Source organism: Aulonocara stuartgranti (assembly GCF_965226115.1).
Source record: "Aulonocara stuartgranti genome assembly, chromosome: 15".
NCBI lineage: Eukaryota > Metazoa > Chordata > Actinopteri > Cichliformes > Cichlidae > Aulonocara > Aulonocara stuartgranti.
Window position 1 is genome coordinate 21572770 of NC_138951.1, and position 27675 is coordinate 21600444.

The 27675-nt window shown below is 41.1% G+C and overlaps 2 protein-coding genes, 1 long non-coding RNA gene and 1 pseudogene across 5 annotated transcripts; 1 reads left to right on the forward strand and 3 right to left on the reverse strand.

The window, feature by feature from the left end:
* Positions 1 to 1335: 1335 nt before the first annotated feature.
* LOC309688894 (multifunctional protein CAD-like) lies at positions 1336 to 7312 on the reverse strand. The gene is made up of 8 exons (XM_082504968.1): positions 7225 to 7312; positions 6236 to 6497; positions 5870 to 6082; positions 4368 to 4493; positions 4126 to 4281; positions 3934 to 4035; positions 3314 to 3408; positions 1336 to 3068 (listed from the first exon to the last, which is right to left on the reverse strand). Exons 2-8 carry the CDS (start codon positions 6461 to 6463, stop codon positions 2969 to 2971), a joined length of 1020 nt encoding a protein of 339 aa, XP_082361094.1. The 5' UTR covers positions 6464 to 6497; positions 7225 to 7312; the 3' UTR covers positions 1336 to 2968.
* A 9988-nt stretch (positions 7313 to 17300) lies between these two features.
* Positions 17301 to 20608, forward strand: LOC309689076. Of its 2 annotated transcripts, XR_014271241.1 has the most exons (3): positions 17433 to 17634; positions 17861 to 18839; positions 19664 to 20608. It is a non-coding gene; the product is annotated as an uncharacterized lncRNA (long non-coding RNA). The 2 variants fall into 2 exon arrangements; XR_014271240.1 differs by having other exon boundaries at positions 17301 to 18839; positions 19664 to 19928.
* On the reverse strand, positions 19972 to 21809 carry LOC309689075 (uncharacterized protein). Its single transcript, XM_082505237.1, has 2 exons — positions 21427 to 21809; positions 19972 to 20538 (listed from the first exon to the last, which is right to left on the reverse strand). Exons 1-2 carry the CDS (start codon positions 21684 to 21686, stop codon positions 20268 to 20270), a joined length of 531 nt encoding a protein of 176 aa, XP_082361363.1. The 5' UTR covers positions 21687 to 21809; the 3' UTR covers positions 19972 to 20267.
* A 194-nt stretch (positions 21810 to 22003) lies between these two features.
* On the reverse strand, positions 22004 to 24985 carry LOC309688532 (calcineurin B homologous protein 1-like; annotated as a pseudogene). Its single transcript has one exon. The product of its transcript is annotated as a calcineurin B homologous protein 1-like (transcript).
* Positions 24986 to 27675: the final 2690 nt, after the last annotated feature.

The following is a 27675-nucleotide window of genomic DNA, read 5'->3' on the forward strand; positions in this document are numbered from 1 at the left end:
ACTAAAAATTCTGAAATAATTTGTGGGTATTACAGTTTTTTCTGAATGCTTAAACCCTAACTGTGATTCTTATAGCACAATTTCTAAAACTATTGATACTTATAGCAAAACCACTCACTGAGTTTGCAAAACTAAGAGCACAAACACTGCTTTGCACTCAGTTTGCAATTTTGTAACACACACTTTGCAAACCTGTAGCTACAATTCACTGCACAACACTCAATTACCAAATGATCAATGCACTCCTAGCAAAGTATACACATGTATGGCTATCATTAACACTATTTTGCCAACTGTCTGGCACACTTTCACATGTCAAAACTTTTTTAGATAATTAGTTCACTTTGCAATCAGCCTAAGCACTATAATACAGGTAAGCTGTGTGTGCGGAGTACAATGGAGGGAGCAGAAAGAGTGAGAAGTAGAGGAGGCCGAGGAAGAAGACGTGGAGGTGAAGAAGTAGGATGAAGAGGACGACAAGGACAAGGAGGACCAAGACGAAGACGAGGAGGAGGGAGAGGAGGATGAGGAGGGGGGATAGGAAGGGTAAGAAGAGTAAGAAATAGAATTGCTGATTACATCAGAGCTACAATAGTGGACCATGTAATCAACCGTGGAATGACCCTGAGGGAAGCTGGCCAACGGGTCCAGCCTAACTCGAGCCGCTACACTGTAGCAAGTACCATAAGGACATCTTGAAATGAGAATCGGTTAGTACAGTCACTTCGCACAAAGATTTGTAGCACTGCCATATGCCAATGAGAAACACACCAATACCATTGATGTAAAAATACTGAAATTGTTACTTTAGAGAATTGCTAGATGACCAGATGCTGGGGGCAGAGGAAGCATGTTCACTGCAGACCAAGTAACCCATATAGTCATTATGGCGATTGCAAATAATCCTATACTTGGAAATAAACACTTGTGTTTGTTTTGATGTGTGTGAATAAACACCAGTACTTGAAGTTTGGCTCCCTCTATGCTTATGGATCTATGACAGAAGTATGAGCTCAAACTGACATAGCCTACCTTGTGCACAGAGGAAGCAAAAGCCAGATGTGTTTTGTATTCATACCATCAGTGTGCAGTTGGCGCATTGTGTGCTTAGTAGATGATGGCTTGTGTGTACTGTTTGATACGGAAACACCATTTTTACGAAGGTGTGAAGAGTTAATCTGGCTGTGTTTGCTTTTGCAAGAGAACTACAATGTTTTGATTATTGGGTGACAGGTTTTCTTATTTGTGAGTTTTGCAAAGTTAGCCAATAGTTACAATAAATGTGCTTAAGCAATCAGAAAAAACTGTAAATGAAATCAACCACAAAGAGAAACATCCTTTTTCATTATTTATTTCTCCACATGACACAGAAGTCGTTCGACACTTTACAAACATCCGTTTGGATTTTGATTTTAAAAAAAGTTTGTCAACAGTGTAAGAAATTACTGATAGTTACAGAGATTACCCCAAAACCATCAAAGACTGTGCTCTGAGGATATTTGTGCGTTTCCACTTGCAGTTAATGCAACACATTTGAAGAAAGGGAAACAACCATTTCATACAACCAAGGATGTCACGACTCTGAAACAGACTGAAATCATGATACAAACATGTGCAGTAAGTCGTATCGTACCATTATACTCATGTAGAGCTGGAATGATGAAGGTTTTCCGGTAACCTAGAAATATATTAGACACTTAGTTTTGCTTTTGCTCATTTTAAAACAAAATATCAATCGGATTGTTTGGTGTAGTAAAAATATTTTTTTCTCTGTATTTTGTTAGAAATTTTCTTTTGAAAAACCTCGAGGCGTAAACCACCATTGCTGGTTTTCAGAGGACTGTGCCAACCCAAACAAACATCTGATGAAGCTGGTCCAGTAAATTGGTCTAAACGTAAAAATGCATTCAGGATTTATCTTCTTTGACATCCTCATTGGTCCCTTTAAACATCATTAATCAGATGCAGCAGCTGCAAATTATATATATATGTAAAAGAGACATCGATAGCAGCACCCACTTCCTATTTCTTCCCTTTGCTCCTCGATTTGGCTCATCGATGCACAAACACTGATCATCTCTTAACCATTTCAAACAAGACAGATTCTGGTTCTATATGTTAATTATGTTAATGGTTTTAAGACATGTAAAAATAAAGGAATCTTGAAATACAGCAGGAAAGAAAACAAGTAAACATTTGTGTGACTGGAGAAAAAAAAAGTTCTGTGTTACAGCAGCATGTTATAAACTTTAACTCAGTATTAAATCTAGTATTTAAACCTACTTGCACCCCTCGGGGGCAGGAAATGAGAAATGTATAGATTTCAGAAAAGATACATTTTTGTTTCTCTGACAGTTTGTAGGACAAAGAAGCAGCACACTGTCACAATCAGCAGGGCTGATTGTGTGTAGAGTGAAGGGTGGACCCAAATGCAGACGGAAACAAAAGGCAAAATGCAAGGCTAACAATAAACTAAACTGGGTGAGCTAAATTAACTTAAAAACCTACAACAGGAACATGGACTTGACGCGAGGAGACTTGACGCAACTTCTTGGCTTGCAAACAAAGCAGACGATCTGACAATGACACACTGAAAACACAGGACTTAAATACACAGGAGGTGATTAGGGGAAGTGGGAACACATGGAGGAACAGCTGACTGACATGAACCTAATGACAGGACGGGGGAAGTGAAACTAAATACAATGAACAAAGAACACACGACTCCTTCAAAATAAAACAGGAAACACTGAAACTAGACATGACAACACAAGCTTAACAGACCTAACACGTGATGAACGATACAAGAACTCAAACATAGAAACCAAGGAAACAATAATTAATAACTGCCTTTCCTTAACTAAAGCTAAATAGGAATGACACAAACTAATCACATATCTAAAATGAGACAAATACAAAATGAACTCAGAGCGCTGGGTCAGAGACCCAGCCTGTGACACACACTGAGTTATCGGCCCAGTACGGTGGCCAGCAGGGCCATTCGGATGTACATGCCATTCTCCGCCTGACGGAAATATGCCGCCCTCGGGTCTGTGTCCACCTCCACACTGAGAGAGAAATAACAAAGAGAAACAGATCATTAGTCCACTTAATCAACACAATAGCAAATAATGTAAGGTGGGTTAAAATAAAATTCAGTTCAAATTTAAGTTAGTTAAAAGAAATCGTACTGAAATTAGACATTGTACACAAAACGTTACATTTTTGCAGCCCATTTAAGGGCTCAAGCAACATTTAAACAACACAGCTGGAACTGATATTGTTGTCAGACATTTGACTGAGCGCGTCTCACCTGATTTCATTGACTCTGGGCAGCGGGTGCATCACCACCATCTTCTGTTTGGCTCCAGTCATGATGTGAGGAGTGAGGACGAACTGACCAAAACACTGAGAGAAACAACAGAGTCACAGTTAAAGATCAAAAATACTCCGGGATCATCCATTCACATGAGACCTGAGCTGATTGGTTCTGTCTGCACCTATGAATGCTTAGCTAAAGGGTTCCACTTCCATATTTCCCCACACGCTTACATCTGTAGAGGGGTGAGGGAACGCCTTCTTTCTCGCATATCTTCTTGTTTTCTTAAGACAATTCTATTTAATAGTTTTGCCTCTAGAAATATTTCATTTGGAAAGAACTTTGTGACGAATAACTGAACAAATCAGCTGCTTTCCACTAAAGATGAACTCCAAATGCAGGCAAACTCCAGCTTCACCAGATGGAGTCAGTGGAGTTTGCAGTGCAGAATAGTGGATTAGGGAAAATGTCACCATGAGACCAACTGAACGATATCAAAAACGATTACCGGGCCAGCATGAGGCAGGAAGCACCAGGCCTAACTACAGATGCGCTGTGAGTATATGCAAGTATCTGTGTCACAAAATAAAACCCGTCGGTGAAATGAAACTTACGGCTTTGTACTCCTCCTCAGATGCAAACCTCTCCTTCTGGATCCTCGTCATGTAGAGGACGTCGGTGTCAGGCAGAGCCTCCTCGATGCTGTCAAACTCCTCCTGCAAACAAACATGTTTTTTTAAATTAGCAGTTTTTAGTACATATTTGTGAAAACTCCTCTTTGCTGTGTAACCATGTTTAGTCCTCACCTGTTTGATGCCCTTTGAGGCCACGTAGCTGACGATCTCTGCTGGCATGTGGAGGTTTTTGGGAGCCACGTAACGCAGAGTGATGCGGTACTGGGTCAGCAGTTTGGCGAGGGAATGAACCGTTCGGCCATGTTTCAGATGTCCAACCATCGTTATCTGACAGACGCCACAGTTTTAACATGTTTTCATGTAAAGTTTTATTCTGGCTGAAGATTAAATTAAAAAGGAATCATGTCGCTCACCGTCATGCCGTTGACCGTTCCCAGCTCCTCTCTGATGGTGAAGACGTCCAACAGGGCCTGAGTGGGATGCTCCCCGACACCGTCGCCAGCATTGATCAGCGGCTTACGGCACTGACGGGACGCGCTCTGAGAATTGATTTGATTTTGATTTTATTGATTAGCATTCAAATTCAAATCTCAGTGAAAACAGTGAAAAAAAAACAAAAACAAAAAAACAGTGAAAACAGAACAAAAATCTACCATAAAGAAAGAAAGCATGAGACAAGGCTAATCAAAAGGTATTGGCTGAAGCATTTGCTTATTACGCCAACCCTTTTCACAAAATATCTTTTTGTATGCAGCTCCTGTACACAGGGCTTGAAGAAAATAATAAAACAAAGCAAAAACCAAACAAACAAAAAAAAAAAACCAAAGAAAAAAAAACTTTCCACCTTAGATAAGTAACTACATCAAAGCAAAAGAATCAAGAGGTTGTTTTTTTTTCTCCTTTTTGCTCTTTTCATTCTTGATTTATATATTTTTCTATTACTCTATTTTTAAACATGTTTTTAAACAAGGAAAATGAACTACACCTTTTTAAATCACTGTCATAACTATTCCACAGGTTAACTCCTCTAACAGAAACACATCTCTGCTTTATATTTGTCCTTATCTTGTTTTTTTTAAAGAAATCTGTTCCCCTTAAGTCATATTGACTCTCTCTGACTTTGAACAGCTTCTGAGTACTGGGGCAAAGCAAGTTATTTTGTGCTTTATACATTATCTGTGCCATTTTATATTCAACTAAATCATAAAATTTCAGGGTATTCAGATTAATAAACAAAATGTTAGTTGGTTCTATATAGTTTGATTGGTTTATAATTCTTATAGCTTTTTTTTGTAACTTGAAAATATGAAGAGTGTTCGTTTTATATGCATTACCCCATATCTCCAGACAGTAAGTCATATATGGAAGCAACAGAGTACAATAAAGTGTGTATAATGATTTTTTGTTCAGGACATGCTTTGTTTTATAGAGAATAGCAATGGTTTTTGACATTTTTGTTTTCACGTGGTTTATATGAGACTTCCAACTCAGCTTATCATCAATTATCACTCCAAGAAATTTATTTTCGTACACTCTTTCAATTTCAATTCCATTAACCCTTATTTTAGATACATTTTTCATTTGTCTAGTGCCAAAAATAATCAATTTTGTTTTCTTTATATTTAATGATAACTTATTTACATCAAACCAGTTTTTTAATATATTTAACTCCTTTTCCGCTGTAGTCAGAAGCTGTTCTAAGTTTTTAGCTGAGCAGTACAGAGTGGTATCATCAGCAAACAATACGAAGGAGGAGTCACGTGCGTAAGATATTAAAAACTCATCTTCAAACTAAACAAGCATCAAAAAACACACAACAGGGTGCTGCTGCAGTTACTTTTATGACCAATTAGTGTTTATTTTCTTTTACGTAAAGAAAACTTTTAATAAAAAAAAGTATCCATCTAAAATCCACCTCTACAGCTCCAGGTGTTGGGTGACGCAGCACGAGGACGTCAGCGTAGCCACTCATGATCTGGACAGAGTCCGCCAGCGATTCTCCCTTCAGCGAGGAGGAAGTGGCCTCGCTGGAATGGACGACGGAGCCGCCCAAACGCTGCATGGCCGCTGCGAAGGAACTGCTGGTGCGAGTGCTGACCTCATAGAATATGGAGGCCATTACTTTACCCTGAACAGGAAGGCATGAGGAATGAGGGATTACTTTAAGGTACCTCATCATTCTATAACTTTGGTCATGTTTGATACGAACATCCACCATTGTAACAGCACATAACTGAAATTAGTGAATAGTGCAGTAACATGAGGCACGTTTAGGAGATACCTTGAGTATTTCCAGGCTTCGTTCCTTCTGAACCATCAAACGTAAAGTGTGAGCAACATTGGGAGAAACCCTCGAGGTAAAACAAAAAACTGCTGTTCCAAAGCATTCTGGGAGCTGTAATACCAGGTGGCAGGCCGGGATCAGAGGCACGGTGGATGCGGGACGGCAGCAGGTAGCGGCTTTCTCCACCAATGCGTCGTGGGCTCGCAGCTCGAGTCCGCACTCCATCCCGGGGTGGAGTTGGACGCTGACGCTCAGGAGTCTGATGGAGCAGAATTAATGTAAACAAAACACATGAAGTAATCCCCACATAGAGGAGTTCAAGAAACACTCAAAACAGTTCTAAGTACAGGCTTTAAATGTTTTTGTTTGTAATTAAACTCTGTTAGCTGTACGTTCAAATTCTGTGAACTTTTTAGATGTCATCTACGCTCATAAGAAAGAAGACCGGGGATATAAGCACCGGAAAAGAGCTTCCTCCAAACGGTGGTGTCTAAGACCTCTTTCTTAGAAATAAAGTGAGGAGCTGCTATTCCTCCACATTTCAAAAGGAACAAGTTGATACCTGCTGTTTGCCTCCTACCAGACATTTCAGGCATGGAAGAAACACCAACTTTAATCACTGATCTGAACCTCTCGATTTTGCTTGCTGTGTCTTTTACAGCATTTTAAACTAATTACATCTAAGAAGTTCTTTTATTCAATTTGTTGAATGAAATTCTAGTGTTTTCTTTCAGTTACGTTTACTTAGCATCAACTAGCCGATATCTGCTGCTGTGTGCACGTTCTTCATGGCTATGGCTGCTAAAGAAGTGTGTTAGTGTTGGCAGATAACTTCACTCTCTTCTTAAATCTGGTCAATTTTGGCTCCAAAAATAATCATGGTGGTGGCCAAAACACCAATGTGATGTAATATTATTGTAGAGTCTTTATCTTACAACAGAAAGCATGGAAGGCAGCTGCATTATTACCGCATTCACTTTTATTACCATTGGAGTTTCTTTGACAGGTTCTGGAGGATGGGTGGAAGAAGTGGGCCAAGTCTTCACATCCTCACCGTAACCTGGAGGCACGAGCACCTGAAGGAGACAGGACACGTACTTTATTAGATCAACTACATTTATTCTCTTTGTTTTCTTGTTCAAAAGCAAAATGCACGAATGCTGACCTGGCCGTCGATGTAGGCCACCTCTCCTCGCAGGACCACGCGGCGGACTTTACCTTTCACCTTCATACCTTCGAAAGGAGTCCACTTAGACTTAGTGAACTGCATGGCCTGAGGAATAACCCACTCCTGCTCGAGGTCCACCTGAAAGACACGTAATTGATAAATAATTAGGAACATATTTCATCAGAGTACAGATAGGCTGCTAATTACTGCATCAAAATAATGTCTCCTTAAAATGAATTCCCTTTAATTGTGTTTGTCTGTTTACCTCCACGTAGGTGTTTTCCTGAACGGGCAGGTTGAAGATCCTGCGTGGATTGTCATAAAGACGTCTGGTAATATCATCCAGAGTCAGACGTCCATCACTGACGGCGGTGAGCAGCAGAGGCAGCATTGTTTCCAGACCGGGGTAACCAGGAGGAGGACGCTCACTGTTCTTCTCGTCTACAGAGTGAGGAGCTAGCAAAACAAAACAAAAACCGTACAGTTCAGGAAGGTCGAAGACAAGTCTGTCTGCATGATCGTGACAGAAAATGAATGCTCTCTGACCGTGGTCTGTAGCAAAGCAGTCGATAATGTCCAGATTTTCCCAGAGTGTCTCCATGTCCTCGCGTGTTCCCAGCATGGGTCGAACCTGCGCTCGACCGTCGCCGATCTGCGCCACATTGTCCTCACATAGGAAGAGGTGGTGAGGGGCGACCTCGCATGTGACCTGGATGCCCTTCTGCTTTGCAGCTCGGATTATCAGGATCTGAAAACCATTAAGAAGTATTAAAACTGTAGGAAAGAATCCAAAAAATTAAGATAAGATGCACTTTAACAGCCGAAGCACCAAACACCAAATAGCACCGAGGCTCCAACTGCTCAACCAGGTTCAAAGGTTCAGCAGCAACCAAGATGGCGGCGCGCAGACGCAGCGGCCCGGAGCTCCTACACTTTTGCACTTTTGGTGGTACTGTGTATTATTTCACACAGTCTGGGGTTACTTCAATACAACAGAGATGATCTACTACAACTAAGCCGTGGAGATCTTCAACTAACATCCGAGTATCTCATCCCCCCGGAGATCGTTAAGCAACCCCCGGGGCTACCCGCAACAGCAAGCCGCAGGAGGAGACGTTGCGAGCGGAGGCAGAAGAGAGGCAAGCGGGGAGGCCTGTGGGCACGGCTAAAGACTAGTCCGTTTAAACCACCACTCCCGATCATATTCCTCTCCAACGCCCGTTCAATCCGTTACAAACTGGATGAAATACGACTGCAGATCGCCACTCGACGGACTTTTAATAACTGTTCGTGCATGATTTTCACTGAAACCTGGCTGGACAGCGCCATTCCCGATGCGGCTATCAATCTAGCAGGCCGCACCGCCTATCGAGCCGACAGGTCTGCGGACTCGGGTAAGAAGACTGGCGGGGGGCTGTGCATCTATATTAACAACCTTTGGTGCACGAACGTCACGGTAACGGAAAAACTGTGCAGTACGGAGGTAGAACTGTTGGTGTTAAAGTGCCGTCCATTCTATCTCCCTCGGGAATTTTCTGCCGTTTACATCTGCGCTGTTTACATTCCACCAGATGCTAATGCTAAGCTAGCGTTAGCACAATTGAGCAGCAGCATCAATAACAGCCTGGTAGCACACCCGGACAGTGTCTTTATTGCGGCTGGGGATTTTAACCACGCGGACCTGAAATCTGTACTTCACAATTTCCACCGTAATGTGAAGTGTGCTACCAGAGGAGATAGAACGTTGGACCAGGTGTACACCAACATGGCGAATGCGTACAGAGCCCAGGCTTATCCCCACCTGGGTCAGACCATCTCTCCCTTCTGCTACACCCAATATACACACAAAAGATCAAGAGCACTGGGATTACAACCAAAACCGTGAGAACATGGCCGCAGGATGCTATTCCGATGCTTCAGGACTGTTTCCACTGCACAGACTGGGATGTATTCAAGGTGCAGGACACTGACAATCGTGTCGCATTGGACAGTTACACCTCCACTGTCTTGGACTACATCTGTTTCTGTGTGGACAATGTAACAACTTGGAAACGATTCCGTGTGTTCCCTAATAATCCACCCTGGATGACACACGGAGTTCAACAACTTATTCGAACAAGGAACAACGCTTTCAAATCCGGGGACCAGGAGGCATACAGTGCTGCCAGGGCCAACCTGAGAAGAGGCATCAAGACTGCCAAGCAGCAGCACAGGAGGCGTATCGAGGCCAGGTTTGAGAACAACACAAACCCAAGGCAGGTCTGGGAGGGCATCAGGGCTATCACGGACTACAAAAGAAGAACACCATCACCCTCAGCCGACAGTTCTACTCTGGCTGAGGATCTAAATCTCTTTTATGCCCGTTTTGACAGGGAGAACACCGACCCTGTCCTGTCCCCTCTCCCCTCAACCGACCCTGCTCCGGTCCTGAGCACTCATGAGCTGAGGCGTGTGTTCCGGAGCATTAACACCAGGAAGGCGGCCGGGCCGGATGGAGTGCTGGGCCGGGTGCTAAAAGACCTGGCGGACGTCTTCACCTCTATATATAACACCTCGTTGTCCTGTTCACTGGTACCATCCTGTTTCAAAGCAGCAACCATCGTTCCCATCCCAAAACAGTCAAATGTCACATGTCTGAACGATTTCAGACCTGTGGCACTCACCCCCATTCCCGCCAAATGCCTGGAGAGACTGGTCATTAAACACATCAGAGCTGCTTTTCCACCATCCCTGGACTCGCACCAGTTTGCATACAGGGAGAACCGGTCAACCGAGGATGCGATCGCCACAGTGCTGCACACATTACTGAAGCACTTGGAACACAGGAATACCTATGCACAGCTCCTCTTTGTAGACTACAGCTCGGCTTTTAATACCATCCGGCCATACAAACTACGTCCCAAACTCCACCAACTGGGACTTAACTCCTCTCTGTGCAACTGGATTGTGGACTTCCTCACTAACCGTAGACAGAGTGTCAGAGTGGGTAAGAACACCTCTTCCACCCTTGTGGTCAACACCGGTGCCCCTCAGGGGTGTGTTCTGAGCCCTCTGCTATACACTCTCTTCACCCATGACTGTATTTCCTCCTGCGCGTCCAATCTCATTGTTAAGTTTGCAGATGACACTACAGTGCTCGGACTTATATCCAACAATGATGAGACAAACTATAGGACAGAGGTGCAACAACTAGAGTCATGGTGCCACGACAATAACTTGGTCTTAAACACCAAAAAGACCAAGGAGATCATTGTAGATTTCCGGAAGAGGGGTCATAACAACCATCTGCCTCTCTTCATTGGCAGTGAGGCGGTGGAGAGGGTGAGCAGTTTTAAATTCTTGGGGGTAACTGTGACCGAGGACCTGTCCTGGGGCAACCATATCACCTCAGTTGTACGGAAGGCCCAACAGCGCCTCTACTACCTGAGGAGACTGCGGAGCGCACACGTTCCCAGATCTCTGATGTTGAACTTCTACAACTGTGCCATCAGCAGCGTTCTGACGTATGGATTTCTAGTGTGGTTCCCCAGCTGCACCAAGACCGATCAGCAAGCACTCCAGCGGGTGGTGAAGGAAGCTGGCAGAATTATTGGAACAAGTCTGCCAGAGATCAGTAATATCTTCCCCACTCGCTGTCTGAGGAGGGTGCACAGTATCCTGCGGGACCAACATCACCCTGCGCGCCACCTTTTCCATCTGCTGCCCTCAGGGAGAAGGTACAGGTCTATACAGGCCAGAACATCCAGACTGGCCAACAGCCTGTATCCACAGGCTGTGAGGCTCCTGAACTCTCTGCCCCCCTCTCACGGACAATAACCATATCCAACTTCTTAATAGCAATGAACTGGTCTGCATTGGTGCATCATATCTTTATTCTCTTCCCCCTCCTGCCCCCCCCTCTTTCTTAAATAGATAACTATCATATCTGATATCATATCTCACAGTACAATAATATTGAATGGGTTGCATTGTTGTATTTTGTCATGTTTCTCAGGTCTTTGTCTGAATTTCTATGAACATTATTGCTAAGGATTGTCTTATTGCATTGGAGTCACACTGGGTTAAATATGTACACTTGGGTTTTAAGGGGTATTTATTATTTTCTTCTTTTTTTTGGGTTGTATGGAAGCCCCAAACGCAATTTCATTGTTCTTGACAATGACAATAAATAAATAAATACTAAATACTCAACCAGACCACCGACAGGTCTTGCACGCCACAGCCGCTCTATCACATGACGCATGCTGCTCCGACGTGCTAAGGTTATGAGCTGAGTTACGCCATGTCGCAAGTTTTGTTAAATGATTTTGTGATATTTAATGGATCTGATTACATTTTTTATTTCTCTTCGATATCCGATCCAGTAATTTAGGTCAGTGTCGGACCGATGCGTAATATCGGATCGGTCCATCTCTAATTCGTGGTAATCAGTGAAATTCGTATTGCAGACAACTTGGTGTGGTCCACCAAACTCCAGTAACTGGAGCAATCTGCTAGCAACCAAAGCGAGCACAAGAAGGTTTTCGGTGCAGTGCTATGTTTGTGACCAGTTTCACCTAGCAACATCCAAGTGGTTAAGGAACCCACATTTGTCACTAACAACTGGAGGTTGCCAGGGGATCACCAACCGGTCTCTAGTGTGATTGCGGTGTCAGTGATTAAACATCGGCAACAAAAAGTGAAATAACATCCCACAGACAGCCTGTCAAGTGCTGACTTCCCTGTGCCAAATATTTTGTTGTTTTAATTTATTTATCACAATTATTATTTATTTGTTAGTGATATTAAAGTGATTTATGTCTATATACTCCCGAAGGAAAAACAAATCACTATAAAGATATAAATGTAAAAAACAATATACATGTATATGTATATACCAAGATACCAAGTTATATACCAAACATTTTTGCTACTCCAAACAAAGTACATTTGACCAAAAAGTCCTAATTAAATAGAAGTAATTAGAAACCTGAGATAAAGTTTAAAGTATAGATTTGACTTTAGGTCAGTATAAGTTTAAGTGGGGCGTGTAGGAGTGAAAGTTCTCCATGTACTGTATGTGTAAATCTATAAGGCCGATAGGTGATGTAACAGCCCAGCTAGCATTTCTCCAGCAGCTACACTCATCCACTTACCCGCTCATTTCACACAGCAGCGTCCTCCCCCTCCTCACCCTTCCCTCGGTCACCACGCCTGTGTTTTCTGGCTGGCCAATGCACTGACCTACTTTTGCTGTTGTCGTTTCACATACGCACGGTCACATATACGCTCTTCTTGCTGCCACATACCTTGCTGTTTCTCGTCCGTTAGAAATGAAATCACTGGAACTCAAGAATAAATTTAAACACCAGGCTGCGCAAAAGGTTAAAAGAGAAGAATCTTAATTTATTTATTTTCTTTTGATTTTTGTCCAATTTCAATATTATAGAAAAATGCCACAGGTGGATAAAAAGCCAATGCAGGAAAAAAGAGGATCATGAATTTACTTTCACAGTTTAATCTATAACCATTTACTTAAATTTAACTGGCTGTTGTTTTGTTTTTTTTGTTTTGTTTTTAAAAAAAACAATCTTTTTTTTTTATAAATAAGCAGTGTTAAAAAGTATAAATAAATCAATTTGATTGCAAAAAAGCAACACCATGGTAAAATGCATTACAAATATATTAACACTGAAACCAAAGGTCAGAGCTGAAAGCATGATTCAGATTCGATTTAAGCTAATTTTATTTTAATCTGCATTAATTGAAAATTACAAAAATGTCAAATGTCGTATTTACTTTTTTTTTTTTTATATTCTTTATTTCTACAATATTACCTCACAAAGATGATTACAGGCATTAATTAACACAGTTTACAAGAGAAAAACGAAACAAAACGAGAAGGAAGAAAGACAGTGAGAAAGAAAGAGAAAAAAAAAAGGAAAAAAATTATATATACGGTATATAAAATAAAAGGAGAAAGCTCTGTCGGGAGTAAGCAAATTAACTAAATTGGTGGTTTCAAGCTTTAAAGAGAAAATTCGGTTTATAGGTATTAACGTATTGGACCCACTTATCCCAACACAGATGGAACCAGGCCATCCTGTCATTAACATGAGCTGTTACTTCCTCCATCCTATATATCTCTAACGTAATTTCCCACCATAATGACAAAGTCGGTATGTCTTGCGAGGACCATTTCTTTGTTATACATTTCTTACTTGCAACCAATAAAGCTCTTAACAGACATATGTCATTTTTGGACCAGTTCTGCGGTATACAGCCAAAAAAAATTGTCTTCATATCCTGAGGGAATGTACAGTTAAAAATGCCTTGTAATATACCATGAATGTCTTTCCAGTAAGTCCGTAGCACAGGACAGTCCCACATAATATGGGTGTGATGGGCTCCTTGGTATCCACAGTTTCTCCAGCACACGGGAGGATTCCCATCATAGTGAGCCTTTTGACATGGAGTGATAAAGAACCTTATCAGAGTTTTCCATCCGAACTCCCTCCAGCTTTTGGAGGAAGTACTCCTCCATTGCCATTCCCACATCTGAGTCCATTCTTCCCTAGAAATACACATCCCTCCCTCCTTTTCCCATAACATCTTCACATAACTGTCATCGAAGACCCCTCCACAAATGTCGTATTTACAAGGGCTTAAATAGCAACAGCATTTTTTTTAACTGAGGGAGGAAAAACATTAAAAATATAATAATCACAAGGTCTAAAATCACCTTAAAAGTTGTAAATGCCAGCATTGAATGTAGATGTATGTATTGATGTATGTTTCTTTGGCATCAACAGCAATAAAGCAGAGGTACGAGATGCTTTACAAAATGTACAAAATAGTTTAAATAGCAACATTCAAATAACTTGTTTAACACTTTCTATCCTAACTCTTTCATACAACTTTATCACAAATAAAAAATAAACAAAACTTAGTCTACTTTATTTATTCAATAATGCTGCTATCAATAAAATGTGATTTGTGCTTTAAATATATCACCAGCCTTCCAACAGTCTAATTTGTGCTCCGTTAAAGATCATGTGTTTCTCCTTCATTGCAATCTACGTTACTCTGCTGGATCTCCTGTGTAATGTGTCTGAGCACATTGTGTTGGGTCCAACCAGCTTTCTGTTTGTTTCTTTGTCTCTATTGCTGTCAGTCACAACCAACGGTTCGAGTCACTCATTATTGTGTAATAACTGCATATTTAGCCTACAGGGACAATTATAGTTTTCTCTTCTGCTTCTGGAGGGGTGCTGATAATTGCTTGTACATCATGGGTGATTTTGTTTAAAGAATGTCTGTGTTCTAGGTGTGAGAGTTACACATATTGACGGGGCCGGGTTATGTTAAAAAGTATAAATTGTTATACTTTGTTCATTGGTTCAAAGGTACCCCACACTTCTTTTTTGTTTGCTTGTTTGTTCTGGTGTATTTTTCATTTGAACTGTTATTCTGCCAGAGTACTCATATTTACAAGATGGCATTGAACGCCCCATTGGTGTGTCAGGAAAACTCTTTTGTACGTATGTTCCCTGAAGGGGATTGGAGTCGTTCTTTTTCCACCGCAGCAAAGGGCTAGGAGTTGGAGAGGAGCTGCTGTATGTTTTTGTTATGATCTGATTGTGAAATAAAGCATATGCAGTGAGAAAGCAACTCCAGGAGTCATCCCTGCCTTAAAGCTGCAACATAGGGCTGCCACAAACGATTATTTTGATAGTCGACTAGTCACCGATTATTTTTGCGATTAGTCGACTAATCAAATCCATTGGACATAAAACGTACAGCTTATTGCACCAGCAGCATCTGCTCTTATATAACTATCATTAGCTTACAGCTTTAAGTGTTTAAGGTGCTAACTAAAAAGACAAGATGACAGTTTATTAAATTTTAATGAAATCTGCAGATTGTTTCGGTGGAGTTTAATAAACTCCTTGCCATCTAAAATATAACAGGACACCGGAGTAAATTCTCGAGCATCTCACACTTCTGATAATCAGCTGTCTGCTTGACGTTTATTCAGCTGTGTAAAAACTATAACTTTAATCTCAGCCAAACCGATTTACTCAGGAACAAATAAAATACTAAAAAAAAAGCCAAACAATAACATTTTTCAGTTATCTAAGTGACTCATATATCATGTTTAACCTGAGTAGCGAAAGACGGCAGTGGGTTTGTAAACGATTTGCCGGGAGTCCGCTGTTCTCACGGCTCTAGTGACCTTGCCCCCGGCTAGCTATCGAGCTAGTGGGTAACAGATGTCTCCGAAAACGTTGGCGCGCTTTTGAAAATATGTTGCTGTCTTGATAAACTGAGCACATATTTGAGGCTTACACAGCTACATTCTCGCCTGAAAATATGTTAAACATTTATTTTGTGACCCAGAAAGAATAATAAGAGTAATATTAAAACTAACTAGCTACCGCCATTGTTGGAAACTGAGCAGGGCTGCGCTATGAATTCTGGGACACAGCTTCTTCTTCTTCGGGGTTTAAGGGCAGCTGGCATCCTTGTACATGCAGTGCTGCCATCTTCTGTTTCAGTCCGTTATTACACTCTTAAATCCTACTACTCATTCCTGCGTCTTTTGGGATCTTACAAAGCTTCAAACGACGGGTCGACTATTAAATTAGTCGTCGACGATTTTAATAGTCGACGTAATCGTGACTAGTCGACTAATCGTGGCAGCCCTAGTGTGTTCTCATATGTATCTGTCCGTGGTTAACTTTATTTATTAACAAGACATTATTCAGGTGAAATAATGACACTCAGACAAGTTCTGTTAAAATAGCAACGTGCACGGGTGAGCGGCTCTCAGGAGACACTCACACCGAGTGCAGGCGATAGCTCTTTATTTATAAGACACATCGCGTATGCAAATACCTTCATATTCCTTTAATACATGTTCTTGCGAATAACTTCCTGTGACTGAGTGTGTGCACGTGTGTGTGTGGGGTCATATGAGTGTAGTCTAATTTCGGGAACTGCTGTTAGAGATTTAATCTCTTGTGGTTAGGTCGCTGTCTCTGGCCTTCATCAACATACAGAGTTAAAATGTCAGTGTGCACAAAAGTGAAAAAGCACAGCATATTTGTGAAATATATGAACACATCAATATGAGCTTATAGTAAACAGTAGTAAATAAACTTATATATGTTAAAAATCTCATGACAGTATCCATTAATCCATCAGTAATTGATTTTTTTTCTTCTCTTGTCATAATCTTTAAAAAAAAATGCCAATACTTTTTGCTGCCATGTACACATTTAAAAAAGTCTGCATTTTAAAAAGAGATGATAATGATAATAATAATAATAATAATAATAATAACAACAACAATAATAATCACATCTTCTTAAAGTTTTTTAAAGCTCTTCATGACATCTTTAAACTTTTATATTCACAACGAGGTAAATGTTGACCACTGACATCAACAGAAAGTTAGGCTAGTAATACTATGGCTGACACAAAGTTCATCCTTATTGATTACATTACTAAACATGGTGATATAGTAATGCCTTATTACTAAAGTGTTCTAAAGTTTTCCTTATATACTTGGCCATATTGATTAGTTTAGGACAATGTACTTCAAGTACAATGTAATTTAAATGTAACTTTTGCCAAGCAGAAACAGTGAATTGATTAATTTTTAACATGTCAGGTTGTCAATGTAAAATTGCATTTAGTAGTCAGTATAATCTTTTAGTGATATAAGTTTGCATATGGTAGAATACTGCATGTAGTTATTTGTATTAGGAAATATTCAACCATGTATACTTAGAGGCATATAATCAATTGTGTGTGATCTCTAGCAGGCTGCAGGCTTGGCGTGCACCCCCACATCCTGGGAGCATGGGAGAGGTCGTACCTTGTTTTATTGTTTTATGGCAGGATTAACGTAGCTATGTCTGTTTTAGTTTAAGTGCTTCTTTACATATAGATGAACTGCTGGACTTCCTCACCATGTTATTTAGGGTGAGGGGGAGACTACCCTTTCCTGACCAAGGATGTACCTTTTGTGCTTTTATGACCCTTTGATCAGCAGGACACACGCACGCACGCACGCACACACACACACACACACACACACACACTGAAGTATAAATAAAGACCGGGGCAGTTTCTTAGTGCGAGTCTCTCAGTAGGGAGCTGCCCTTGCTAGCAAGAACTCTGTGTGTTTCTCTTCTCTGAGTCTTTACTGAAGAAGTGTTTTAGAACATTTTCCCTAACACAGGTTTTGCTGCTTTTCTTTCTCACTTTAAAGTAAATGTCACGGCTTTCATGGTTAAAAATGTCAAAATCAAAACAAATATAGTTTCATTAGTGCTAGAGAATCAGTTTTCTGATGTTTTTAAAATCAGATAAGTACTGAAAAATCACCCAGAAAAGTAGTACTGATTTAAAAACAGCTGTTTTAATGTGAACTTCGCTTTGAGTCTTTGTCGGGTCTGTTTCTGCAGTGCGGAGAAGCGGAGACGGGAGCTGGAGTGCTGCTACATCGAGGAGCTGGCGGAGCTGTTGTCATCCAACATGGGCGACATTGCCAGTCTCAGCGTTAAGCCCGAAAAGTGCCACATCCTCAAGAGCACTGTGGACCAAATCCAGCAGATCAAACGGCGTGAGCAGGGTGAGGAAACACGTTTTCTGTACGGTGTCTCCACAATTTCTGTCAAATATTATGCTCTTTAATTTTCTTTATAATTTTCTGCGTAACTATAATGTAAACCAAAAAAATCATAAAACATTTTATGTAAATGTTTAAACAAGGTTTGCAGGAGTAAACCAGGGTATGCAAAAAATAAACCTCCACATCTGTAAGATTTGTCACCTCAAGTTTTCAGTTAAAGCATACATTCTTATCCTATCTCGACAGATGTGGGGAGGAAAGCCTTGGCTGTCTTTGTGAGGCCACTCATTGACATCGGTGCATTCCTAACGGTGTGTTCACACCGAACGCGATGGACGCGAATAGAGCGTCAGGTTTACATGTAAAGTCAATGGAAAGGCGCGATGACGCGCGATTGCGGGTCCCGCGAAAATTCGGAAGCAGATTTGCGTCGCGAAAACGCCAAAACGCGTGAAACGCGCGTCAGTGTAGCGCGTCTGGCGCGTTTGACTCGCGAATAAAACCACGCGCGTGAGTTTTTGTGTTGCATTTTGTGCATACGCGCGTTTCGCGTCTACCGCTCGAGTTGGAAAAATCTGAACTCCAGCGTCAAATCGCGCCGCGACAACCAATCAGGAGCCTGGTGACGTGGCTGTTACCTAGGTCAAAGGGGCAGATCCAGCCAAAGCCTTTCATACTTCAATGGAGGGGAAGGCTAATCAATGCGGTAGCAAACAACTCGGAGCTGTACAACACCAGCTGCTTTCAGTACCGAGACAGGAATAAAAAGGACCGAGCTTGGAGGAAGATATGTGAAGAGATCGGGCAACCTGGTAAGTTCATTCATTTCTCTTTTGAAAGTTTTCACTGACCCGGGGAAGCCGCACAAAAGCTAGCAAGCCACCGCTATTTTCCCACTGACGTACAAATACCGTTCTGCTTTTATGCATGTTGTCATTTAGGAATATATTTTATTGTTTATTAATAAACAGCACACAGTGGTCCCGCTGTTCATCCATCACTGCTTTGCTTTTTCGCTGATTTTTTATTGCAGAGTACAGCATTGCATTCTGCAGCCTGATTGACAAATCTCCTGCGCTTGCCAAATTTATCACGTTTGGTTTTGATAACCATCGCGTCCAATAGAAAAAACAGCACAAAAACACCCATAACTATGAGCCTCATTCGGAAATAGACACCTGCACCGTGAGGGAAAAAGGCGCACGAAAGTGGCGGGCAGATGAAGACAAACCGCGGCATAATAATACTTTTACGTTTTGCAATCTACAAAGGTTTGCACTTTGAGAATCAATTGTGAGAACTGTGACCAGGGGCTAGTTATTCTGAGAACCCCTGCAATAAATGAGGGACCACTGTCTACTCTACGATTATTATATCCAACCTGTTAACATTTAATACTGTATTGATAGAACCAACTGATTCTGCAGCAGAGCATCCCCAGTCCCTGAGCTCCTGCTGCTGCACCCACAGATATGTACAGCAAGCACTGATACCTTTTTAGTCGGTGGGATTCCCTTTTACTAAATATCTACAACCAATCTGATTATATCCTGTTATTGTTTTTTTTTTTTTCAATGTTGAAATTAAAATCTAGTAGCAGCCTTCTCATTTCTTTGTGTTTTGTGCTGTTTTACAGGCCCACAGAGGAGGACGGCTCCGAGGCAGATGAGGGACGGGTCCCAGGACGGTCCATCGGCGGTGGAGCTGGCCATCCTGGAGTCCCTGAAGAGGCCACACCAGTCTCCAATGGAGCATTTCCTCCTCAGCCTTGTTCCTGCTCTGGAGAGCAGCTGGTCCTTTTTATTCCTGTCTCTCTGTAAATTCTTATATTTTATATATTTATGTTTAATGTTTTTCTGTTTGAGACTTTTAATATTATTTCAAATAAATGTTTATAATGACTAATGTCTCAGTTCTACTACACAGCAAATGTTGGCACACAACTTGACACATGTAGAATTTATTTCATATTATACTAATGACAAAATATACTGATACAGTGGGATGCAGAAGTTTGGGCAACCTTGTTAATAGACATTATTTTCCTGTATAAATCGTTGGTTGTTACAATAAAAAATGTCAGTTAAATATCATACAGGAGACACACACAGTGATATTTGAGAAGTGAAAAGAAGTTTACTGGATTTACAGAAAGTGTACAATAATTGTTTAAACAAAATCAAGCAGGTGCATCAATTTGGGCACCACAAAAAAGAAATGAAATGAATATTTAGTGTATATCAATGTGTGTGTCTCCTATATGATATATGGGGCGCCTTTGTCTGGATGTGCTTCCCATCCAGAGCTGCACAGCACAGAGGAAAGTTCCAGCGCTCCTGGAATCCCTCTGTGATGGACCGCCAGTCTCCAGGTGAAGGCACAGCCATGAAGTCGTCCACTAGACAGTCCCAGATGGACGTCGCTGCCTGGGGGGTGATCTGGCTCACCGTGGACACACCGACTCTGAAACTGAACGCGATGGTCCTGAAGGAGTCCCCGGTGACAAGGAACCTGGACAAAATTGTTCAAAATCAGTATTATGTGTACTGCAGTTACAAAATACATTATTCAAATTCCAAAATACTTTTGTGATGTCAGATATAAATCACAAAACTTAAATCTTACATAAAACATTTTGTAATTATAAGGATAATTACAAAATGTATATTAGATAATATCTAAAACAGTTGTGTTTTGTTTTAACTTTAACATATCATAATTTGATTGGTAGCAACTTTCACAACTACAGTGAGCCAATCACTCACAATTCCTAAACATGTCAATCAGGTAGGAATGAAGTAAGACATTAATAGAAATAAAGAGTTGTGTGTTGACATGTAGCCCTTTCCTTGCTTAAATCATTAATATTTTTGAAAAATTAATCTGTGATAAGACAGCTTATCAAGATAGAACCATGTAACTAGAGATGAACCAAACTGTTCACAGTTTTATCTAACTCTGTTTTAATAAAGGCTGTGACCCCTGCTATAGAGTCTGACAGCTGCAGGGATTATATACAAACATTCAACTATCCCAGAATTAAACCAGGTCTAAATAAAAAGGAGTGAGTATCACTACAAAGGTTAACTCAGTGGTCCTAATGCTACAGTTTGATATCAGCAAACACCAAGCGCATACATTGATGTGACACCACAGCCATGCTATCATTCAAACACTGATAACAGCATAAATCGAATTAAATCGGGACTTGATGAGACCTTCTGAGTATCACTAGAAATATTATAAAGAGTCGTCTCTGTACCACAGTTTGCTTTCAGTAAACACCGACAGCATTCACTGTTAGCATAGCACATCCATGTTAGCAGTGTATAACTGGATGGATTAGCATATTAGCACAGATATCAATAAAGGACTACCGTATTAAATAGTTTTACTAACCTCAGGCAGACGGACAGGCGCTCTGCAGGTGGGATTGAGCGTCTGTAGTTGGTGTCTAGGCGGGCGATGCTGGGACCGACGAGGGAAAGCAGGTCCTCAAACTGGCCGACGGTGATAGCGCTGGAATCGGCCGTCATCCAGGCGCAGCTCCTGGAGCAAGTGGTGAAACTCACCAAACTGCTCATGCCTCTGGAGGACCTGATGGACCCAGGTACGGCGAGGACGTCTTTTACGCTGCTGCTCTGCTCTCCACAGTACATAGAGAAGGGAGACTCTCTCTTCAAGCGCTAGCTCGATAGCTGCCATCTTGCAAAGATACCGGTCTGGCACAACTCCCTCCCACATTCCTCCCACATTTCCGGTTCACTGGATTTTTCTTGGACACGCGTTGAGACGCGAATGTACACGCGTCAAATTAGGGGCGTTTGGGGCGTTTTATTCGCGTCCATCGCGTTCGGTGTGAACACACCGTAAGACTTAAGTTTAACCATCACAAAATATCTGATAAACTTTCACCTTCTCCCTGACCTGAACCGGTTTTGTAACCTTAACTGTAAAACCAAGCTTTTACCCTCAAACAGGGATTTGAAAGCTTGTCAAAGGAGTTTAGAAAATGTAACCACTCTGGTGGTCTAAAGCTGAACTTTTTTTTTTTTTTTAACGTTTCCCTTTGTTTACAGAGCAGTGCAAAGGCCGAAACTCAAGATTTAGTATGGTATCCACTAGGGGTGGGGGAAAAAATCGATACTGTGTAGTATCGTGATATTTTGTTTGCTAATAATGTATCGATACAGGGACAGCAGAAATCGATATTTTGTTACAAAAAAAGTTTTGTGGACTGGAACTCTGACTTCAGAGCATGTTGATCCTTTTTCTGAGCAAGAATCCTGACACTGTCCAAATGTGTTTAACTTGTTTTTTGGCAGCAATAAACATGACAGTTTACTTATTTTAATTTAAGACATGTTTTATTTTAATTAAGTTTAAAACTTTTTTATTTAATGTAAAATTATATTTTGTTTTAATTTACTTTCAAATTCTTCAGTTGCTGAAGGGGCTGCATAGTTTTCATATTGCATAGTTCAGAATAGCTATAATTGTACCAGATGGTTGCATTCAGTTAAGTTGGACTAGACTGTAATACAAACCGTTCAGTATGTCAACAATAAAACTGAAATGAGAGAAAGACTGAGTGTGAGACTTTGATATTAGATAAAATGAATATTGATAACGTTTACCTTCATGTACAGAATCTGAATATCGCAAAATATTTTTAAATTTTGCAATAATATCGTATCGTGCGTTAAGTATCGTGATAATATCGTATCGTGGGATATATGGTGATTCCCACCTCTAGTATCCACCCAATGCTTGGCCTGAAGGACTGAACCCATAGTGTGGGCCACAGCAGCTCGTTGAGCAGCCGGATGAGATTGTGTCTTGAAATCAACTGACATGTTCAAGCGCTACTCTAAATAGAATTACAAAAAAAAAAATGATAACAATAATGAAACTTTAGTGCAGGAACCAGATGCTCATCATCTGTTCCACATCCACCTTTTCCTTTTTTTTTTCTGCCTGTCCCATTTGGTTCTTTAGCCATCAGAATTGTTGTCTGAAGACCAACAAGGATACCCAATGGATTTACTTTGCCAAATGGATCATCGTGGCATTGCCGTATTGGTCCATTTGGTCGATCTTTGTTTTTATTATTTATTATATTTTATTTTCAGATGTTACAGACGGGACAGACATGAGTGAGGGATAGGAAAGGGAGAAAGAAAGAGGAAGGAAAGGAAAAACAGAAGGGGAGAGGGACAGTGAGAAAGGGGGGGAGAAAAAAAATAAAAATCTCCTGGATCACCTGTTGAGAGAAGAACACGAGGTTGTTTTTGTCTTTATCAAGATTCCCGCTTTTTCCATGTCTGCTATTACTGGACGGATTCCAGCTTTTGCTTCAGCAGACAGTGGGTATTGAGGTTTCATTGGCCTGTGGTTTGAGATGGTTTTAACTTTAATTGCATCAGCATTTTTTATTAGGCCCACGTCGGTCGGGCCTGTTGACCACAAAGTTTTTGGTAGGCTGGATATGTCTGGTCAGGACGTATTTACCATATTTTGTCAGTAACTATCTTCTGTGAGACAGTAGTGTGCTGTAGGCATGTCTAAATGTGTGCTTGGGGTCGTGATGAGGGTCCACCCGAGTGTGTACCTCATACACCCTGTTCTACAGCTTTGGAGCCAACCTTCATGGGTATCTTCAGTTTTCTCTTAATGGTCATTTTGTACCCTGCTGAGAATCGTGCCTAAATCCTTCCACTCGGCGGAAAGGTTTTTTTCTATGAGGGGGAACAGGCCATAAGGGCCAGGTGGGTCTGGAACTCCTCCCATGTCCCTGTTGTAAGGATCTGTCCCTATTTCTTCTTGCTCTTTGTGTGTGGGGACGTCGCGAGACATTTAATTCAATTGGTGTCTGGCTGAGGCGTATGGGCCTTGTGGTGGTAGGAACGGATTCGTTGGGGTTTTTTTTGTGGTTGTGGGTGCCTCTGAGGCTGAGGGTTCTGGCTGATATGGTGGTGGTTGTGAACAGGCCACCTGTGGAACTGGTGGTTTATTACTGGCCTGAGATGTGAGTTGCTGTCTAGACTGTTTCTGCTTTCTATTTTCAGCACGCCTTTGTTCTTCCTGTTTCCATGGCTGAAAAAAGTTCATGTACTCAGTCATGAGTTTTGTTTTTGTCTTGCCTGGCTTATGTTTATCGACCTCTTCCTTTAAACATTTTTCTACATGTTTTATTGGTTCTGAACTACATTTCCCTTTTCCAAGACCATGATAAACTCATTGAAGGAAATGTAGCCATCTCCGTTTGTGTCAGCCTCCTGGATGGTCCTATCAGCAATGCTGCTGAGTTCTTCATCTGAAACGTTGACTCCAACAATCATCCGCAAGACCTGCAGGAGCTCATCTCGGGAGATCTTGCCATCTCTGTCCAGGTCATATAGACGGAAAGCAAAAAGCAGCTTGTTTGTTCTGCTGTTCAGGGGCTCTGTAGCTGAGGGGTTCTTGTTCTTCTCGTTGTCTTCGATTGGTCTGAAGTGAGCCAGGGTCCGCATGAAGCCCCGGAAATTTACCTGGTCCTCTCAAAGGGAAAGAATGCGTTGATGATTATATCTCCCAGAGGGTTGATGGCCAACTCGGGGATTCTCTGGAAATCTTCTCGACTGAGGGTGCCGTTTTCCCCTTTATCCAGGCTGGTGAAACGTCTGTACAGGTGAGTGATCTTCCTGTGGGAAAAGCCAGTTTCCTTCTTAATTTCTTCAATTTCCTCTTCTCTGAGTAATCTGGACGCTCTGGATCCCATGGTGAGATGTTAACGGAGGTTTAAAATCGAGATGATTCGCTAAGGCGTCTTGCGCAAGCTCTCCAAGAGTCTCTATTAAAACACCTTAACCACACAGTTAGGTTTCAGCCCTCGCTGACTCAGAACAAAGTAAGACAATCAGAGCTCGATTGGTTTTTACTTGTGCAGGGGAAGCCTGGTCGGATTCTCAGAGTTGCAAGCTCTACACCCAAACTCAGACAACTCCAACTCCAGCCTTTTACTGAATGAAAACAGTTACACAACCGCCCATTGTAAACCCCATATGTTGTGTGGTAAAAGCTAAGGCACTGTGTGTGTGTGTGTGTGTGTGTGTGTGTGTGTGAGTGAGAGAGAGTGTATGTGTGTCTGTATACGTGACTTCCTGCTTACAAACGTTTTAACCGCATCTCTAGTCATAAAAGGGTCATCTCCCCTCAACCTCGTATATGGCTTAACCTCTTTAACAGTCCACCATTTACATGGTGAGCCCATAAAGGGCAGGAAGTGAACACTCCTTACCAAATAAGGAAACCAGAATCTTACATAGATTGTGCCTGCAGTTGAAAACTATAGCTAGTAACATCCCCAACATCCTACATGTGGGGGAGGAACAGAAAATATCTGAACATACAGTTCAAGACAAGGTCCAAGCACAATAATGACAACTTTTAACAAAATCACTCCAACACACACTCCCCTAGCCTGGCACATTGGTTTTCTCCAGGAGCTCATAAGCAGGTGATTGAGCTGCTTTTACTCTTTACAAAGTGAGTACTGTTAACACTTCTCTTTTTACATATACAACTAATTTAGGTTACAGACAAATGATTAAATGTGAACAGCTCTAACACAGGTTCTTTTCCTGACACAGGTAGGATGGCCAGTCCCCCTGTCTCTTCACCTTTAACGAGTCACTTAATTAACAACCCAAAAAGCCTAATAAAGAATCACAATCAACCAGTGTGTGTTTTTCTTCATTACGGTTTTTAAATACAAATCAGTCAGTCAATTAATAAAAATACAAGTAAGGGTAATGGAACCCCTGGTCTCCATTACACACATAAATACCATAAAGACACTAAGTCGTAGAGCTCTGAACTCCTTGCTTCTATGATATTTACACTTCTTCTTGGCCTTCTCCTTCACTCTGAGTCACTCCAGGATAAACGCATCAGCTCAGACATACAATAATTAAAATATGTGTAGGTGACCGTTTGGCAGAAGACGATGTCGAGGCGGTACTGCAGTGACACGTCCGTGGCTATCGTCGGGGCGGTGTCCTGCATCAGAAGGAAGTCAATAGACTTCTTGGCTTTGTTGCTCATCATGGCGCTGTAGTCTGTGGGCGTGGCCTGCAAAAAGTGTAAATAAACCATCAGAGACCAAACACAAATATGCCTTCCAACCACTAGTTTAGACAACATCTTGCAAAGAGTGTGTATTTCAGAGTGCAGTTGTTTTTAAATTTGACAGAAACAGAAATAAAGACGGAAGAGAAGGACAACAGGGAAAGCAGAAGCACCGACACACTGAAATCTTTTAGGGTCAAGCTCCAGAACTAGCCACAAATCCTGCTGGAAAGAACCTAAAAATACTTAAAAATACTTGCAGAGATCGAATGGAGCCGTTAACTCAAAAGCCTGGTGTCAGGCATGTTCTTTAATAAATAAGAAACGAGCTGATATGTTACAGACCCCAGTCTTTACGTAAAGAAAAAGCTGACATTTAGAGCGGTCTCGCAGCAGATTTTAAAACAGTGACACTGATTTGTGGGGTTTTTGGGCACAAATTTGAACCTTTTTGTTTTATCCATGTCCTTGAACTCAGCTCGTGACTTGGGCGCTTTCATATGTACCGATTCATTTAGGTTTGTGCACTGAGGCCAGATTTAGGTATTAAAAACGAGTCAGTTATAACACTTCTTACATTAGTTAAAAAGCTGAGCTTACACTAAACCAACATTTAAGAAGCTCCTCACTACGGCAGCCGTAATGCTCTGACAATCCATCAAGCAGTGCAGCTTACCAAAGTTGTACTAAAACAGTTTTTAACAGATTTCTGCACGCCAAAATCGGTTTGAGGTCAGTAAGCACAACCAGAATTCATACATAGGCACACTTTCGATTTTTGAGAAAATTTATTAAGTGTGTCATATAGTGTGGAAAATATGTTATACAGAAGAAAAGAATATTTCGCGATATATATCGTTACCGCACGTGCTTCAAATTATACCGCGATATGGATTTTAGGCCATATCGCCCAGCCCTAATGTGACGCTCGACTTTACTCTCAACTTACTGTTTCTTTGCTTCCTCAAACTTCTGGATGAGCTTCCTCAGAACGCCATTTTTAGAAACAGTGAGAGGCCGGTGCTCCGACAGTTACGACATCATATGTCTTTTCTGGAAAGACAAACAAGGATGTTTTAGAGGCACAAAAAGAAGTATGTGCGATCCCAAGAAGATTTTTTTTTTTTTAAATCAAATTATTTATTATTTATATAAATGATATTTGTAAGGCATCTGATATATTAAAATTAGTATTATTTGCAGATGACACAAATATTTTTTGTTCTGGGGGGAATCTAAAGGAGCTGCTGGATACAATTACTTCAGAAATGTGCAAAATTAAAAAATGGTTTAACAGGAACAAACTATCGCTAAATCTAAGTAAAACTAAAATTATCTTATTTGGGAATTCCCTTAGAAATGCACAAGTGCAGATTCATGTAGATGGTGTGGAAATTGAAAGAGTACTTGAACATAAGTTTCTTGGTGTGATTATAGATGATAAATTAAACTGGAAGTCTCATATAAATCATATACATAACAAAATTTCAAGAAGTGTCTCAATCTTGAGTAAAGTAAAACACATTCTGGACCACAAAT